At 40.7% G+C, this 20039-nt stretch overlaps 1 protein-coding gene across 1 annotated transcript in view; it reads right to left on the bottom strand.

Moving 5' to 3' along the window:
* Positions 1-12813, bottom strand: part of CHRNA7 (cholinergic receptor nicotinic alpha 7 subunit) — a 223545-nt gene extending 210732 nt beyond the window's left edge. The window contains exon 1 of the mRNA XM_024754293.1: positions 12641-12813. Within this exon, the coding sequence (XP_024610061.1) occupies positions 12641-12813 (173 nt within the window). The remainder of the gene's footprint in view (positions 1-12640) is intronic.
* Between the last annotated feature and the right edge of the window lie 7226 nt (positions 12814-20039).

Genomic DNA, 20039 nt, shown 5'->3' with positions numbered 1-20039 from the left:
ATTAAGAATGATTTTCACGGTATATCTTTTTACTTCAATGTTGAGACATTTTTTTTCACATCTTTACTGGAGTATAATTGCTTCACAATGTTGTGTCAGTTTCTGCTGTACAACAAAGTGATTCAGCCATAGGTATACATATACCATAATATCCCCTCCCTCTTGAGCCTCCCTCCCACCCTCCCTATCTCACCCCTCTAGGTAGTCACAAAGCACTGAGCTGATCTCCCTGTGTCATACAGCAGCTTCCCATTAGCCATCCATTTTAATTTGGTAGTGTATATATGTCAATGTTACTCTCTCACTTCATTCCAGCTTCCTCTTCCCCCACTGTGTCCTCAAGTCCGTTCTCTACGTCTGCGTCTTTAATACTGTCCTACCCCTAGGTTCTTCAGAATGTTTTTTTTTTTTAGATTCCATATATATGTGTTAGCATATGGTATTTGTTTCTCTCTTTCTGACTTACTTCACTCTGTATGACAGACTCTAAGTCCATCCACCTCACTACAAATAACTCAGTTTTGTTCCTTTTTATTGGCTGAGTAATATTCCATTGTATATATGTGCCACATCTTCTTTATCCATTCATCTGTTGATGGAAATTTAGGTTGCTTCCATGTCCTGGCTATTGTAAGTAGTGCTGCAATGAACATTGTGGTACATGTACCTTTTTGAATTATGGTTTTCTCAGGGTATATGCCCAGTAGTGGGATTGCTGGGTCATATGGTAGTTCTATTTTTAGTTTTTTAAGGAACCTGCATATTGTTCTCCATAGTGGCTGTATCAATTTACATTCCCACCAACAGTGCTGTAGGGTTCCCTTTTCTCCACACCAGCATTTACTGTTTCTAGATTTTTTATGATAGCCATTCTGACTGGTGTGAGGTGATACCTCATTGTGGTTTTGTTTAGCATTTCTCTAATGATTAGTGATGTTGAGCATCTTTTCATGTATTTGTTAGCCATCTGTATGTCTTCTTTGGAGAAATGTCTATTTAGGTCTTCTGCCTATTTTTGGATTGGGTTATTTGTTTTTTTGATACTGAGCTGCATGAGCTGCTTGTATATTTTGGAGATTAATCCTTTGTCAGTTGCTTCACTTGCAAATATTTTCTCCCATTCTGAGGGTTGTCTTTTCATCTTGTTTATGGTTTCCTTTGTTGTGCAAAATCTTTTGAGTTTCATTAGGTCCCATTTTTTTTTCCATTACTTTAAATGTGGGTGGAAAAGGATCTTGCTGTGATTTATGTCATAGACTCTTCTGCCTATGTCTTGCTCTACCAGTTTTATAGTGTCTGCCCTTACAGTTAGGTCTTTAATCCATTTTGAGTTTATTTTTGTGTATGGTGTTGTGGAGTGTTCTAATTTCATTCTTTTACATGTAGCTGTCTAGTTTTCCCAGCACCATGTATTGAAGAGGCTGTCTTTTCTCCATTGTATATTTTTGCCTCCTTTGTCAAAAATAAGGTAACTATATGTGTGTGGGTGTATCTCTGGTCTTTCTATCCTGTTCCACTGATCTATGTTTCTGTTTCTGTGCCAGTACTACACTGTCTTGATTACTGTAGCTTTGTAGTATAGTCTGAAGTCAGGGAGCCTGATTCCTCCAGCTCTGTTTTTCTTTCTCAAGATTGCTTTGGCAATTTGGGGTCATTTGTGTTTCCATACAAATTGTAAAATTTTTGGTTCTAGTTCTGTGAAAAATGCCATTGGTAATTTGATAGGGATTGCATTGAACCTGTAGATTGCTTTGGGTAGTATAGTCATTTTCACAATATTGATTCTTCCAATCCAGGAGCATGGTATATCTCTCCATCTGTTTATGTCATCTTTGATTTCTTTCATCAGTGTTTTATAGTTTTCTGAGTAAAGTTCTTTTGCCTCCTTATGTAGGTTTATAGGTATTTCATTCTTTTGTTGCAGTGGTAAATGGGAGTGTTTCCTTAATTTCTCTTTTTGATCTTTTGTTGTTAGTGTATAGGAAAGCAAGAGATTTCTGTGCATTAATTTTGTATCCTGCAATTTTACCAAATTCATTGATTAGCTCTAGTAGTTTTCTGTGGCATCTTTAGGATTCTCTATGTATAGTATCATGTCATTGGCAAACAGTAATAGCTTTACTTCTTTTCCAGTTTGTATTCCTTTTATTTCCTTTTCTTCTTTGATTGCTGTGACTAGGACTTCCAATACTATGTTGAATAATAGTGATGAGAGTGGATATCCTTGTCTTGTTCCTGATCATAGAGGAAACGTTTTCAGTTTGTCACCATTGAGAATTATGTTTGCTGTGGGTTTGTTGTTTATGGCTTTTATTATGTTGAGGTAGTTTCCCTCTATTCCCACTTTCTGGAGAGTTCTTAGCATAAATGGGTGTTGAATTTTGTCAAAAGCATTTTCTGCATCTATTGAGATGATCATATGGCTTTTATTCTTTAATTTGTTAATATGGTGTATCACATTGATTTGTGTATGTTGAAGAATCCTTGCATCCCTCGGATAAATCCCATTTGATCATGGTGTATGATCTTTTTAATGTGTTGCTGGATTCTGTTTCTAGTATTTTGTTGAGGATTTTTGCATCTATATTCATCAGCTATATTGGTCTGTAATTTTCTTTTTTGTGTGGTATTTTTGTCTGGCTTTGGTATCAGGGTGATGGTGGCCTCATGGAAAAAGTTTGGGTGTGTTCCTCCCTCCACAATTTTTTGGAAGAGTTTGAGAAGGATAGGTGGTAACTCTTCTCTAAATGTTTGATACAATTCGCCTGTGAAGCCATCTGGTCCTGGACTTTTGTTTGTTGGAAGATTATTAATTATAGTTTCAATTTCATTACCTGTGTTTGGTCGGTTTATATTTTCTAATTCTTCCTGGTTTAATCTTGGAAAGTTGTACCTTTCCAAGAATTTGTCCATCTCTTCCAGGTTGTCCATTTTATTTGCATATAGTTGCTTGTAGTAGTCTCTTATGATGCTTTGTATTTCTGCAGTGTCAGTTATAATCTCTCCTTTTTCATTTTTAATTTTATTGATTTGAGTGCTCTCCCCTGTTTCTTGATGAGTCTTGCTAAAGTTTTATTAATTTTGTTTATCTTCTCAGAGAACAAACGTTTTCGTTTTATTGATCTTTGCTATTGTTTTCTTTGTTTCTATTTCATTTACTTCTGCTCTGATCTTTATGATTTCTTTCCTTCTGCTAACTTTGGGTTTTCTTTGTTCTTTTTCTAATTGCTTTAGGTGTAAGTTTAAATGGTTTACTTGAGATTTTTCTTGTTTCTTGAGGTGAGCTTGAACTGCTATAAACTTCCCTCAGAACTGATTTCGCTGCATCCCACAGGTTTTGGATCATAGTGTTTTCATTGTCATTTGTTTCTAGGTAATTTTTAATTCCTTGTTTGATTTCTTCAGTGATCTCTTGGTTATTTAGCAGCGCACTGTTTAGCCTCAATTTATTTGTGTTTTTTACAGTTTTTTACCTGTAATTAATTTCTAATCTCATTGCATTGTTGTTGGAAAAGATGCTTGATACGATTTCAATTTTGTTAAATTTTGAAAGGCTTGATTTGTGACCCAAGATGTGATCTATTCTGGAGAACATTCTGTGTGCAGTTGAGAAGAAAGTGTATTCTGTCACTTTTGGGTGGAATGTCCTATAAATATCAAAGGGTATTTATAAGGGTATACATAAGGCATATATAAGGGTCTTATTTTTGTATCCATTCAGCCAGTCTGCATCTTTTGGTTGGAGCATCTAATCCATTTACATTCAAGGTTATTATTGATATGTATGTTCCTTTTACCATTTTAATAGATTTAGGTTCATTTTTGTGGGTCTTTTTCTCTTGTGCTTCCTGCTTAGAAAAGTTCCATTAGCATTTGTTGTAAAGCTGGTTTGGTGGTGCTGAATTCCTGTAGCTTTTGCTTGTCTGTAAAGCTTTTTATTTCTCCATCGAATCTGAATGAGATCCTTACTGTGTAGAGTAATCTTGGTTATAGGTTTTTCCCTTTCATCACCTTGACTATATCCTGCCACTCCCTTCTGACCTGTAGAGTTTCTGCTGAGAAGTCAGCTGATAACCTTATGAGGATTCCCTTGTATTTTATTTTTTGCTTTTCCCTTGCTGCTTTTAATATTTTTTCTTTGAATTTAATTTTTGTTAGTGTAATTAATATGTGTCTTGGTGTGTTTTTCCTGGGGTTTATCATGTATGGAACTCTGCATTTCCTGGACTTGAGTGGCTATTTCTTTTCCCATGTTAGGGAAGTTTTCAACTTAAAATCTCTTCAAATATTTTCTCAGACCCTTTCTCTTTCCTTTCTTCTTCTGGGACCCCTATAATTCGAATGTTGGTGCATTTAATGATGTCCCAGCAGTCTCTGAGACTGTCCTCAATTCTTTTCATTCTTCTTGTGTGTTTCCTTTTTCATCTTCTTTTTTTTGTCATTTTTTTTTTTTTTTTTTTTTTTTATGGATGGGACTGTTGTTTGGCCTGAGGTGTCTAGCACAGGAGTTTGCAGGCAGTTGGTTAGAGCCAGGTCTTGATGCTGAGATGAGGACCTCTGGGAAGCCTCACTCCAATTAACGTTCCCTGGGGTCTGGGGTTCTCTGTTAGTCCAGCGGTTTGGACTCAGCGCTCCCACCACAGGAGCTCAGGCCTAACCCCCAGCCTGGGAAACAAGATCCCACAAGACATGCAGCATGGCAAAAGAAAAGAAAAAAAGGAGCAGTACAACTACAAAAAATAAAAAATAATATAAAATTAAAAAGATAAAAAATATATTAGGAAAAATAAAAATGTAATTGAAACAACTGCAACAAGGTTAAACAAAACCACAACAGAAATGAAAAAAAAAGGGAACAAGCCAAAAGGAGCAGAACAATAGATAAATATAAAGAGTAAAATAAAATTATAAAAATAAAAGATTTATTAGAAAAAATAAAAATATAGGGCTTCCCTGGTGGCACAATGGTTCAGAATCCGGCTGCCAATGCAGGGGACACGGGTTCGAGTCCTGGTCCGGGAAGATCCCACATGCTGTGGAGCAACTAAGCCCATGCACCACAACTACTAACCCCACGTGCCACAACTACTGAAGCCTACGCACCTAGAGCCTGTGCTCCGCAACAAGAGAAGCTGCAATGAGAAGTCTGTGCACCACAACAAAGAGTAGTCCCTGCTTGCCACAACTAGAGAAAGCCCATGCACAACAACAAAGACCCAACACAACCAAAAATAAAAATAAATAAATAAATTTATTTTTTAAAAAACTCTGTAAAAAAGGAAAAAATATATATATAAATGAATCAAGAACAACAAGGTAAAACAGAACCCCAACCTAAAATAAAAAACAAAGGCCTGAAAAGGCCTTGGCTATGGGGGGCAGATCTTAGGTAGGAGGTAGAACTTAGGCAGGGATGGGGTTTAGGTTGGGGTGGGGCCTATTCTAGCATGGAGTGGGGCCTAGGCTTAGGACCTGCACAGAAAGGGGGAGGCAGCACGTCCAGAGGGGGATCTCTGGAGTGTGGAGCTCTGGAGTTCGGAGGTAAGACCCTGGGTAATGGAGTGTGGGTAGGGTTTAGGCCCAGCATGGTTGGAGGGGGTCTCAGAGGGGATCTCTGAGTGCCCAGTACCACGTGTAGAGGTAGGGCCCTGGGTGGGGGTGTAGGGGAGGGGTTTGGGCTCTGTGCGGCAGGAGGGAGGTTCCGAGGGTAGAGGATTAGACCCGGGAGCCCAACAGGCTCCCTGGTGCCCACGTGGGCAGGAAAAGCACTGGCCACACTCCCTTACATTCCTCCGTGCCCCCTAAGGGTCTCCCCTGTCGCTACTGGACCCCTAACTGTGGGTGGGTCCTGCGGGGTGTAGGAACTCCTTCCCTCCCCCAACCACCCCTTAGGGGTGCTGATCTCATAGGTCCGGCCTTTACCTTTGCTCCCCCTTCCTTCCCTCCCACTCCCTCAGGACTCGCTCGGCTGGAGAGGGCCTTGGTGGGCAAAGGATGAGGCCCGGCAACTCAGCAGGCTCCCGGGGGCCCAAGTGGGCAAGGGAAAGGCTGGCCACACTCCCTTTTGATCCTCTGCTCTCCCCATGGTCCCCCCCGCTTTCCCCCTCTGGTGTGGGATCCCTTCCCCTCCCCCAGCCTCCCCTCAGTTCAGGAGGCAAAGTCTGAGATCAAGGTGTCAGCAGGGTTGGTTTTTTCTGGAGGCTCTAAGAGCCATTTCTGCTATGTATGGCTGTTGCTGGCAGTCCTCGCCTTTCCTGGGCTTGTAGTTGCATCACTCCAATCTCTGCCTCCATCCTCACATGCCTCCTTCCCTCTGCGTGTGTCTGTGGGTCTCCATATCTCCCTGTCCATATAAGAATACTAGTCATTGGGTTTAGGGCCCACTCTAATACATGATGACCTCATCTTAACTAATTACATCTGTAAAGGTGCTGTATTCAATATAGTCGCCTTTTGAGTTTCTGGGTGGACATGAATTTTGGTGGATACTATTCCAATCACTATACCTTCTTTTCACCTAATAGATTGTGTTCACTCAACCCTTATGTTATTTGCATTACTGGTTCTCTCTCCACTCCTGTTGGCCTTCAGCTTTACTTTTTGTCTACTCCTCCTTGAGATTCTTCTTGCTTTAGAGTGACTTTACCTGCTTGGATGGTTAATTCTATGTGTCAACTTCACTGGGTCCTGAAGTGTCCAGATATTTGTCAAACAACATTCTGGGTGTGTCTGTGAGGGTGTTTCTTGGTGAGATTAACATTTGACTTGGTAGACTGAGTAAAACAGATTGCCCTCCCCAATATGGGTGGGCCTCTTCTAATCAGTGAAGGTCTGAATATAACAAAAAGGCTGACCCTCCCTCTAGTAAGAGGAAGTTCCTCCTGCCTGACTGCCATGAGCTGGGACATCAGCCTTTTTCAGCTCTTAGAACCACACCATTGACTCTCCGGGGGCTCCAGCTTGTCATCTGCAGAACTTGGGACTTCTCAGCCTCCATAATTATGTAAGCCAATTCCTTGGTAGGTAGATAGATAGACAGACAGACATAGACGTAGATGTAGACACAGACATAGACATAGATATAGATATACTTCTTATTGGTTTTGTTTCATTGGAGAAACCTGACTAATACACTTTGGAAAATTTCCCTTACTCCTAAAAATTGCTTGGGTGTCCTTTCCAAGTACAAAGCTGCTCAGGGAGAAGTTAACATCCTACACTGTCCTTCTGACTGTGGTCAGCAACCAACCCCCACACTCTAAGTCCCTAGCTGTAGTAATTTTTTTGTAGTCACTGTTGGATTCTCAATGCCCAGCATATTCATTATATGCTGAATAAAGTCTTCCTTTTCAAGATGATTCTCTGACTAGACACTACAGTCCTCCTCCCATCCTACATTTCTAAAAATGAAGAAAAGATAAAAAGTGTTCTATAAAATTGTGTGAAAACAGTCATGGTTGCAAGTTCTATTGGTAATAATGGATGAGGTAATTTTCTGACTAATAGTTCTGCTGAAGAAAATTATAAAAGCTGGATAAAATATTTTCTTTTAAAACTGCTTGAGACTTCTGCCTCTGGGACTGTAATAGGGAAGAACAAATCTGACTCCATATTAGATCTGTTTCTTTTACTTTAACCTTTGTATTCTATTGCTTTTGCTTGGAGTTAAGAATGTTGGCTATAGCCTGAAATATACAGGATAGCTCATTCTCAAGGCGCTGACCTATAAGGCAATAACACTTTTCCATTCATACAGAGATAAAAAGTTGCAGAACAGAGAATAACATTTGTTTTGTTGGAAGGTTTATAGGAACATTCAGGACCTGACCTATGTGGACAGCTGCAAGACCAAAGGATTCCTATACCAAGAAGTTTGCAACAACCAAGTATGCCCCCCCAAACTTGCCTTTAAAAATGCTTTGCTGAAATCTTTGGGGGAGTTAGGGGTTTTTTGGAGCATGAGCCACCCATCTCCTTGTATGGCCCTGCAATAAACCTTTCTATGCTCCAAACTTTGACATTTTGGTATTGTTTGGCCTCACTGTGTGTCAGTGTTCAGTAACAGAAAGATGGTATAGACATACAATTCCTCCCACTAAGCACAGCTAAAAACCCTGGAAGTTTTGTTAAACAAACATAAAAAGGCTATGAAAGGTGGAGAGAAAGCAGATGTGTTAGGAACCTCAGGACCAAGAGATCAACATGGCTGTGAATTTTTAGAGATTTCTTTCAGTCTTATATAGCCAAGGCTTGGAGCTAAAAAAGCTGACAACCTAGAAACAACAAAGGGTTAAAGGAGAAATATATATATATATATATATATATACCAAGAGATCTTTTCAAGAGTTTCTTTCAAAAGTTCAGGAAAGAGCCAACCTAGCAAGACAGAAAACTTTAAGACAACAATCACTCAACTCCAGGCACATACTACAGAAGAAATTGTGGCCTTGCCACATCCACACCTGTAAAGGCTGAAGAGGGACCTAGACCTCCACTCTCATCAGGCCATGCTGAGTTTCCAAATCCTCCTTCCCAGCACCAGGCTGGTGTCTGAGAAGGTCAAGTAGGGAGTTGGGACTTTCATCTCCAGGGAGTAAGCAGTGCCCACCCATGGTGTCAGGGAAGACCATGGGACCCTAAACTTCCACTCCCATCTGGCAATAATGAGGTGCCCACCCCCTCCCTGGGTTTGTGTAAGAGGAGGTTTGGTGGAGGGTCAAAACCACCAACACCCAGGCATATGAAGGCTGCTCCCGCCCAGTGTCAGTGGAGGCCACATGGATGCAGTGATGAGGGACTCATCCCTCCCAGCCTGGTGATTACAGTGAAGGCTGACTGGAGATCCAGAAATTCCAACTCTATTAACAGTAATGAGGAGCCTCCCCCCTGCCTGAGGGACAACAGAGGCCATATAACGGATCTAGACTTCTACACCCACTAATTGCAGTAAGGCAAATCCCCACCCTTCCCTACCACAATGATGTCAATCAAAGCCATCTAAGAGAAGTTTAGATAAGACCTCAACTCTCATAATATAATACCCCAAAATAGAAGGTTTTCAATTAAAAAACTGTAATTATACCAAGAATCAGGGTAATATGTACTCAGGTGAAAAATCAATAGATGTTAACACTTAGATAACACTGATGTTAAGAATACCTGACAAAAATTTTAAGGCAGGCATTATAAAAATGCTTCAATAAATAATTACACACATGCTTAAAACCAAAGAGAAAACTAGGAATTAGAATGTCTCAGCAAAGAAATAGAAGATATAAAGGAGAGTCAAATGGAAATTTTAGAAAACAAAATTACATTAACTAAAATGAGAAAAACAGAATTCAGCAGACAGACTCAACACCAGATAGAAGTGAACAGAAGAATCAATGAACTTGAAGATGAGCAATAGAAATTCCCAATCTGAATAACAGGGAGAGAATAGACAAAAATAAATATGTAAATACACAGAGCTTCACAGAGTTGTGGGACAATAACAAAAAGCTGATATTTATGTCATCTCAGTACTGGGGGAAGAGGAGAGGAATAGTGGGGCTGGAAATGAATTCAAAGAATTATGGATGAAAATTTTCAGAATTTGGCCAAAGATGTAAGCTCTCCAATTCAAGAAGTTGTTAGAATCCCAAACAAGAAACAAAGAAATGCACATATGCACATTAAGATGCATCATTGTGAGACTTCTGAAAACAAAACAAATCTTGAAAGCAGCCAGGGAGAAACAGCACATTACCTATAAGGGGAAAGCACTTTGAATGACTGGAGATTTCTCATCAGAAACATTGGAGCCTTGTAGGAAATGGTATGACATTTTCCAAGTACAGAAAAAGAGTAGTCAATCTAGAATTCTATATCCAGTGAAAATAGCTTTCAGAAATAAGGGGGAAATCAAGAATATTCTCAGATGAAGAAAATTTAAGAGAAGATTTTAAGTATACTTACCTTAAAAGGATAACTAAAATAAGTCCTCTAAACAGACAGAAAATGATAAAAGAAAGTACCTTGGGATATCAGAAAGGAAGAAAGAACAATGGAGAAAGTGGAAAAAACGGGGGGAGGGGAGTAAATGTAATACATTTTCTTTTTCCCGTTTAGTTTCTAAATTATATTTGATAGTTGAAGCAAAAATTACAACACTCTCTAGTACACTGTCTTATAAGGTGTTAAGTGTATATAGAGAAAACATTTAAGACAACTATATATAAATGGTAGCGGGTAAGGGGATCTAAAGGAAGTTTAAGTATCTATATTAACTCCAACTAGCACTCTGGTGCAGGAATGTTAATAGTGGGGGAGGCTAAGTGGGGAGCAGGGAGTATCTATGAACTCTCTATATTTTCCCTCAATTTTGCTGTGAACCTAAAACTGCTCTTTAAAAAAAACTAATTTCTTTTTAAACTTGCATTTGGCAGATTAATAGCTGCCTACCACATATCAGAAGCCATGCTTATCTGCCCTAGTAAGGATACACACCTGCCTCTGCCTGTACCAAGCTACCACTGTAGTAATTAGCTGACTTAAGTTTGTTATTTCCTTTTTTCAGGGCACCCATAGCACCAGCAACAACCAATCACAATTTCATAGTCCTTATGGTTACCATTTCCCCACATCTCCTAAATACCAGAGTTATTGCACACAACAATGCATCCTTTTTCAACTGCACCTGTCCCAGTGAATCACACCATCCATTCCCAGTGATGGGATCCAACTTCAGAATCCTATCCTTAGGATCTGCTTTGTAGGACCAATGGATTCCCCAGGAGCAGACCCAGAGACAAGGTTTTCTGTGGAAGTGATTTGTGAAGGTAGTGCTACCAGGAGAAACTGGGGTGGAGAAGCAGGGCAGGAAGTGGCCTGAGGCTGAGCAAGTGTGAAACTTCAGGAGAGTAGGAGCAGAGTGGGTGCAGGAGCCTAGAGGATGTCTTCTGAAGGTGCATGAAAGGTGCCTCCTACCAGAGAAGAGGCATGGTGATGATCACAGGGACCCCAGTGGGATGCAGCAGTGACAAGCTGGCCTCATCTGTGCTATCTAGGCCACATGAGCTTTTAACCTCTGCAATGCCTGTGTTCAATATCCTCCTGTCAGATTCTGTACTGAACCCGCAGGAGGAAGAACTTCTCACACAATATTCTCCCAGTGTCCATTTGTGTCAATGGCCCACAGTGGGATGAAGGGGTAAAGGGAAGGTCGAACTCAACAGACATCTGTCTGCAAAGCCTGGGTTCCCACTTAGCACCTCTGATTGTGGATAATAGAACTTGCAGAGGTGTTGGTCCTCAGGGAGTGCTCCCAGTGCATCTCACTGGCTGTTCCATGGCGGAAGGGTAAATGGTGGGATGGAGTGAGCCAACAAATTAGGTTTTATTACACAATTCTTAGAGAAATGTCCCAAAGCAGAGAGTCATCCAAACACCCCCACTTACACATACTCCTTAGCTTTAACCCCAAACATTATAACATAGGATTCTTTCTTATTGCCCAATTTCCATGGTTTTTACTTTATCTGTTACATTATAATCTGTTAAGTGCTTGCTGTGTGCCAGGATCGGGGCTGAATTCTTGACTGAATTAATCCCCACAGAAGCCTGAAGATAAGATAGAATGACTCTCTACTCTAGTGAAAAGCTGAGACCTGCCGGTTGGTCAGAGGTTTACTGGCGATTGTTCAGAGGGAGGGCAGGCAGAAGGGGTTCACCTCGGCTTAACCCCACCCTCCACCAGCCTCTTCACCCTTTCGCCCTCTCCTGCCCTGTGGTCTCAAGCTTGTATTTCTCCCTCCACCTGGAGCCTGTCTTCAGGCTAAGCTCTGCCTTCACTGGAGAAATCTTCCAGTGAAACCTTCCTGATTTCCAGCTGGAGGTATTTCTGCCTTCTTTGGAACGTTGCTGGCACTCTCTGCAGTAGTTGTAAGCGCCCCAATCTCCCGTGATGGTTACCCCCAGTTCAAGGGCAGGGCTCACAGCGTAGTCACCTTCTACTCCCCAGAATGCACAGCACAGCCTGGGTGGGTTGTAAGTCTGCAGCACGGATGCGCGTGCTGGATGTTACGTGCTCAGAGCTTGGAAGGTAAGAAGCAGGCAGTCTGATCCTCCACTTTAAAATGCTTGTGCGTGGTTTAGAGCAGTGTGCTGTTGAAAATGTACCGGGGGACTTAATAAAGGCTAGAAGACAACTTTGATATGCAAAGTTGTGTCATTATTAAAAGCTTTAAAAAAATTAGCATCTCCATGGCTAGGATGCTTTTTATCCATATTTTTGTCTCTTCATCAAGCCATCTGCTTGCATAATTTCATTTCAATTCCACAGACACCCACAGGCGGCCCTCCCCTGGCATCCAAATCCTGGCTAGTCTTGCCCTAATTCACAGGAAAGATCAAATGAGAAGCCTGCAGCTCTCCCTAATTTAATCATGACCCTCTCTGAGGTTCGCTGTATTGTCTAAAGAAAGATGCCCAGGAACAATGTGTGACCTGTTGTTTGGAGCTGACGATGACCAACCAGAGCCCCGACCTCTCTACCGCTCTCCGCAGAGCCCACCTCGCTCTGCTCTCCTGGCCTCACTGGGGCCTCCAGGGCCTCAGCCTCTACCTGCGTGTAGGGTCCTTGGCCTCCTTCTCCCCTCACTGGGTTACTGTGACAGAATCTGTGAGCCCTGGAAATTCCTCCTGAAAGTTGCTATGGAAACTCGCTGTGGGGGTGTTGGGTAGGATGCAGTGGGAAGCCTCCTGGCTGATGCAGGAAGCCTGGAGCAGGGCGCTGGCAGCTCCCACCAAGCCCCAGCGTTTCTCACCCGACATGTGCGTCCCAGAATGTGGAGGAAGCCGCCACCCTGCTCCTTTTCTGTTTAACTCCAGCCTTGAAGAGAGAAGAGAATCCTCTCCTTTGGGCTTGGGGGAAGCGGAGAGCTCACGGAGCCCAACCAACCTCGGGTCAGAGCTAGTGAAACCGCAGCCCTGGATGCCAGCTGTCCAGGTGGCAGAGATTATACCAATAGCCAAAGATGGGACAGAGTGCTAACTCCCCCATGGAGTGCTGACAGCCGCGCTCACTCGCTTGGCAGGATGGTGTGTAGTGGGGAGCAGCCTACCCCCAGATGAGTTTTGGATGGTAACCTTCAGCATCCTGCATCCCCTCAAAGACCTCTGGTTCTTGCCTAACAGCTATTTGGTTCCACCCGCTCCAAACTCAATGAAGGTTTGCTGCAGCCAGTGGCATATCACCAGCCAGCTCAGTCTACCAGAGAGAGCTTTGGACGTGTAGACCGCTAGCCTGAGATCAAAGCCCAGCTCCACCACATTCCAGCTGTCCCCTCAGTTTTCCCATCTGCTATGGGGTCATAGTGATGTCCAAGGTGGCCCTGAGGATTCAGGGAGATGATATACATGGTCATCAGCCATGTTGTTCAAGAGAACTTACACCTCACCCAGGCCAGGAGCCCTGGAGAGTGGGGAAGCGGAGGTGTCCTCACTGATGAGCAGCTTCCTGGAAGACTCAGAACTCACAGCCAGGAGGCCAGCCTATGAGAACTGAACTGAGAAGGAGGCCCCGGGGTGGGCAGGGTCAGCTGCAGTCAGACAGGTACTCAGGGCACTTGATCTCACATGTTGGCAAAGGACCAGATTTTCACAGGGTTGCCTGTGAAATTTTCTCTTTTCACACAGTTCTTAAAATAAATCTTGCTGAAGGGAAGATTTCACAGAGAAGTGACAGATATATCCTGTTCTACATAAGATGACTAATAGCCCACAAATGTTCCCAAGAAGCATAAGCTGGAGAATGTCAGACACACAAAAGGCCCAGTGACACAGGGGGCTTGTGGCCCATATGAAGAAGGGGTGGACCCAGAGCAAGTCCAGCTTTGCCAACAAACCAAAATTCCACTTATCTGAACACATAGTGAGTACCCACTATGTGTGAGTCTTCGCTGGGAATAAGGCAGGCTTGGAGATATAAGTAAGGGATGGGCCCCTGTTGCATGGGCATTGTAGTACATTTAGGAGATTAAGACACAAGCAAATACAGAACTGGGCAGACTGGTAAGAAATACTAAAAGAGACACAAACCTGGACTCCTGGAGACTGAAGGATTGATTTCTCTACTTTGATGGGGAGGGGGATGTGGAGGCAGGAAAAAAGGGAGAAGAGGATAGTCTGAAAGGGTTTCAAGTGTGTTGTGGGTTTCTGAGATTGAACAAATCAGTATTGGTTGTCCTTAGGTATCCATGGGGCGTTGGCCCCAGGAGCCCCACAGATACCAAAATCTGTGAATGCTCAAGTTACTTTTATGAAATGGTGCAGGACAATGTATACAGTTCGCCCTCCCTATCAACAGGTTTTGCATCCATGGATGCACCCCGAAATTTCAACCCATGGTTGGTTGAATCTGCAAATGGAGACCCTGCAGAAATGGAGGGCTGACTGTATATTTATAAGAATCCAGGGGTCTTCCCTGGTGGCGTGGTGGTTGAGAGTCCACCTGCCGATGCAGGGTACATGGGATCGTGCCCCGGTCCGGGAAGATCCCACATGCCGTGGAGTGGCTGGGCCCGTGAGCCATGGCCGCTGAGCCTGCGCATCCAGAGCCTGTGCTCTGCAACGGGAGAGGCCACAACAGTGAGAGGCCCGCGTACCACAAAAAAAAAAAAAAAAAAAAAAAAAAAAGAATCCAGGAATTATGAAAAGGGAAATACAAATCAAGTTTTACGGAAAAGAAAGCCTGTTTGAACATTATTAGAGAGTGGATATATGTATATGTATAACTGATTCACTTTGCTGTACACCTGAAACGAACACAACATTGTAAATCAGCTATACGCCAATAAAGTTTTTTTTAAAAATACTGAAAATTGAGGTTAGGAGAGAAATTTGATAAACAGTGTGTTATGAAAGATTATGTAGCTACATTTTTGAGGAATATTTATTGATATCAGATGAAACTGGAGGGGCCCTGATTAGCTTCCTGTCTTTGAGTGTGATGCTCAAAGGGGAAATAAGAACTCAGAATAAGAAAACAGAGGCCAGGCAGACTTGTGGACTTTCTGAACATTCAGTGTGTTCCCTCACCTCAGACATAGATGACATCATAAATATGTCATTTCCTTTTTTCTTGACTTAACTCATTTAAACACATTTGCATGAAAATGACGATAATCCTGTATTTATTGTGGAATTTTAACATATGTGTGTGTAATGTAATCGGTAATAATAGCACAAAGGAGAGGGGAAGAAATAGAGATTTATTGGAAGAAAATATCTATGTTTTATTGGAAGTACATTAGTATTGATCTGAAATTAGTTTTGCTAAATTAAGATACATATTGTAATCTCCAGAGAACCACTAAGAAAATGACATCCAAAATATAGTAAAAATAACAATGATAGCAAATGAATTAAAATGGTGAAATAGGAAGTATCTACTTAATGCCAAAAAGAAAAAAAAAACAGTAAAGAAAGAGCAGAGAAAATGAAAAATTATGAGATGTAAAAGTTAAATAGCAAAATGGCAGATGTAAATACAATCATATCAATAATTACATTAACTGTAAATGGACTGAACACTCCAATCAGCTAAAATATTTTCAGATTCAATTAAAAAAGTAAAATCTAAGATACACAATTTTGATTCAAAGACATACATAGGTTAAAGGATAGAGAAAGATTTACCATGTAAATAATAACCACAAGGGTGCTGGAGTGGCTGCACTAATATCAGACAAAATGGAACTATGGCATATCAAAATTTATGGGAAATATCTAATGCAGTGCTTACAAGGAAATGTATAGCTTTGAATGACTGCACTAGAAAATAAAAATCTAAGTTAATTTTGTAAGCTCCAACTTTTAAAAACTAGAGAAAAAGAGAAAACTAAAATTAAAACAAGTCAAAGAAAGGAAATAATAAAAATTAGAGAGAAAATCAATTAAACAGAGCAAAGAAAAGAAGAGAATATCAATGGACTGAAAGTGAGTTCTTTGAAAAGATCGACAATATTTGCTAAGCCTCTAGGTAGACTGACCAAGAAACAAAGGAAAATTAAGAAAACCATGAAAGAGAAAGGAGACATCATTGGTGAATTTACAGAAATGAAAAGGGAATTATTATTATTGTAAATTATTGTAAAGGAATACTGTCAAGAACTTTATGACAATTCAGATGAAGTGAATACATTTCTACGAAGGCAAAAATTAACAAAACAGACTCAAAAAGAGTAGAAAATGTGACTAGATCTATAACAAATTAAAAAATGTATTTGTAATTTAAAATCTTCCTAGAGGAAAAAAAATGATTAATCCCTCCATTTGTCTAGTTTATCCTTCCTGAGGAACTAGCTCTTGGCTTGATTGGCTGTCATCCTGGCTCCTTTGCTTCCTCTTTCACTGCTATTTGTGCTTTATACACTTTACTCTGATTTCCTTGGGATTACTCTCTTCTTTTTATAGTCTTGGTTTTGAAAACTTATTTCAATAATGGTCACTATTCCTTCTTTTCTAATGGATGCACTTAAGTTAAATTTTCCTCTAATTAGCATTTTAGCAGCATCACGCAGGTATTGATACATAGTCATTCTTTATGATTCATTCATGAATAGTTCACATCTTCCATTGTGATTTTCCTATGCCTTGAATTATTCAGCAATGCATTTCTTTCATTTCCAGAGGAATATGGCTTTTTTGCTATATTTTATTATTGATTTTTATCTTTGAATAGCTATTAGATACTATCATGTATATGAAATAGACTCTTTGGTATTCACTGAGGTTTGCTTCGTGGCCTAGTACCTCCCAAATTTGCTAAAATTTCACATAGTCTTTGAGTGCAGGGTTCTAGATATGCTCATTCATTCAAGATTGCTATTTATGCTGTTCAAATATTCTTCACTCTTATTAAAATTTGGCCTGATTGGCTTATTCATTATTGAAATTCCTTTCATATATGTGGGTATGTCAATTTTTGTTGTAATTTTGTACATTTTCACTTTTTAAAAAATTAATTAATTTATTTATTTTTGCTGCACGTGGACTTTCTCTAGTTACAGCAAGCGGCGGCTACTCTTCATTGCAGTGCACAGGCTTCTCATTGCAGCTTCTCTTGTTGCAGAGCACGGGCTCTAGGCGTGTGGGCTTCAGTAGTTGTGGCATGCAGGCTCAATAGTTGTGGCTCATGGGCTCAGTAATTGCGGTTCACAGGCTCTAGAGCGCAGGTTCAGTAGTTGTGGTGCACAGGGCTTGCTTAGTTGCTCCACGGCATGTGGGACCTTCCCAGACCAAGCCTCAAACCCATGTCCCCTGCATTGGCAGGCCACTGTGTCACCAGGGAAGTCCCCATTTTCTTTTTAAAATTTTTAGTTTGAATACCATAGGTGGGGTTGAATAGTATTCCTATGTTTAAGACTCTTTTATTTTTCCTCATCTCTAACCTAACTATTCATGTCCTTTGCATGTTTTAATATTGGTTTCTTGGTCTTTTTCTTATTGATCTGTAAAAGTGATTAAGAAAACTAAGCATTTGTCTATCATATAAGATGCAAGTATTTTCCCCAGTTTGTCATTTCTCTTTTGGTTTAGTCATACACATAGCACAAAGTCCAGAATTATCTTGTCAAGATTCACAAAACAAAGAAACTTGTTGGAATTTTTATTGCCATTGCATTGGAATATTAAATCTTCCAGGCTCTGTGCATGGTACAGACTTCAATGTTTTTTAATAAAATGGACAGAGAAAATATAAATAAAAGAGCAGAAATTAATAAAATAAAAAGCAAACATATAGAAAATTAACTTGTCCTTTGAAAAGACTAATAAAATTGATAAATCCTCATAAAACTAATCATAAAAACACAAAGAATAGCCAAAAATAATCAGAACTTAAAAAAAAAAGTAGTAAACAACTCACTTTCCCTTCAAATAGGGAAACTAAACAAAATGGACGACTCCCTAGAAAAGTGTACTTTACCACAACTGACATAAGAGAGAAATATGAATAGCACTACAAAAATTTATGTCTACATTTATTATTATTCCAAATAAAAACTGTATAGGTCTGAATGGCTTTGCCCAGAAGTGTTACCAAACACTTATGGGAAAAAATGACACTAATCTTACCCTTTGAGAACACATAAGAGGTTATACAGGCAGACCTTGTTTTATTGCACTTCACTTTGTTGGCTTCTCAAATATTGTTTTTCCCAGATTGAAGGTTTGTGGCAATCCTCCTCAGAGCAAGACTATTAGCACCATTTTGTCAACAGTATTTGTTCACCTGGTGTCTCTGTGTCACATTTTGGTAATTCTAACAATATTTTAAACTTTTTCATTATTATATTTGTTATGGGGATCTGCAGTCAGTGACCCTTACTATTGTAATTGTTTGGGACACCACAAGCCACACCCATGTAAGACTGTGAATGTAATGTTGTGTGAGTTCTGTCTGCTCCACCAACTGGCCACTCCTCTTCTCTCTTTTTGGGCCTCCTTATTCCTTGACACACAATTTTAAAATTAGGTCAATTAATAACCCTATAATGGCCTCAAAGTGTTCAAGGAAAGGAAGAGTTGCCCATCTCATTTTAAATCAAAACCTAGAAATAATCAAGCTTAGTGATGAAGGCATGTTGAAAGCTAAGATAGGCGGAGAGTTAGGCCTCTTGTGCCAAACAGCCAAGTTGTGAATGCAAAGGAAAAGTTCTTGAAGTTAAAAAGTGCTGCTCCAGTGAACACATGAATGATAAGAAAGCAAAACCGCCTTATCACTGATATGGAGAAAGTATTAGTGGTCTGGATAGAAGATCAAACTAGCTACAACATTCCCTTAAGTCAACACCTAATCCAGAGCAAGACCCTAACTCTCTTCAATTCTATGAAGGCCGAGAGAGGTGAGGAAGCTGCAGAAGAAAATTTGAAGCTAGCAGAAGTTAGCTCATGAGGTTTATGGAAAGAAGCCATCTGCATATCATAAAAGTACAAGGTGAAGCAGCAAGTGCTGGTGTAGAAGCTGCAGCCAGTTATCCAGAAGGTCTTGCTAAGACAATCAATGAAGGTGGCTACACTAAACAATAGATTTTCAGTGTAGATGAAACAACCTTCTACTGAAAGAAGATGCCATCTACGACTTTCATAGATAGAGAGGAGAACTCCATGCCTGGATTCCAAGCTTCAAAGGACAGGCTGACTGTCTTGTTAGGGAGTAATAATGCAGCTGGTGACCTGAAGTTAAAGCCAATGCTCAATGCTGAAAATCATGGGGCCCTTAACAATCATGCTAAATCTACTCTGCCTGTGCTCCCAATGGAACAACAAAGCCTGGGTGACAACACATCTGTTTAGAACATGGTTTACTGAATATTTTAAATGCACTATTGAGACCTACTGCTTAAAAAAAAAAAAGACTCCTTTCAAAATATTACTGCTCATTGAGAATGCACCCAAGGGTGCTGATGAAGATATAAGAGATTAATGTTTTCGTGCCTGCTAGCACAACATCCATTCTGCAGCACATAGATCAAGGAGTAATTTTTATTTCAAGCCTTATTACTTAAGAAATACATTTCTTAAGGCTATAGCTGCCATATAAAATGATTCCTTATTTAGATCTGCCAAGTCAATTGAAAACCTTCTGGAAAGGATTCCCCCATCCTAAATGCCATTAAGAACACTTGTGATTCATTAGAAGAGGGCAAAATATTAACATTAACAGAAGTTTGGAAGAAGTTGATTCCAACCCTCATGGATGACGCTGGGTGTTCAAGACTTCAGTGGAGGAAGTAACTGCAGATGTGGTGGAAACGACAAGAGAACTAGAATTAGAAGTGGAGCCTGGGGACTTCCCTGTTGGCACAGAGGGTAAGAATCTACCTGTCAATGCAGGGGACACAGGTTCGAGCCCTGGTCCAGGAAGATCTCACATGCCACGGAGCATCTAAGCCCGTGTGCCACAACTACTGAGCCTGTGCTCTAGAGCCCACAAGCCACAACTACTGAGCTCACGTGCCACAACTACTGAAGCCCGCACACCTAGAGCCTGTGCT

This window comes from Neophocaena asiaeorientalis, unplaced genomic scaffold, assembly GCF_003031525.2.
Source record: "Neophocaena asiaeorientalis asiaeorientalis breed wild unplaced genomic scaffold, Neophocaena_asiaeorientalis_V1.1 scaffold743, whole genome shotgun sequence".
Lineage (NCBI taxonomy): Eukaryota > Metazoa > Chordata > Mammalia > Artiodactyla > Phocoenidae > Neophocaena > Neophocaena asiaeorientalis.
This window is presented reverse-complemented; position numbering and strand designations above follow the sequence as displayed.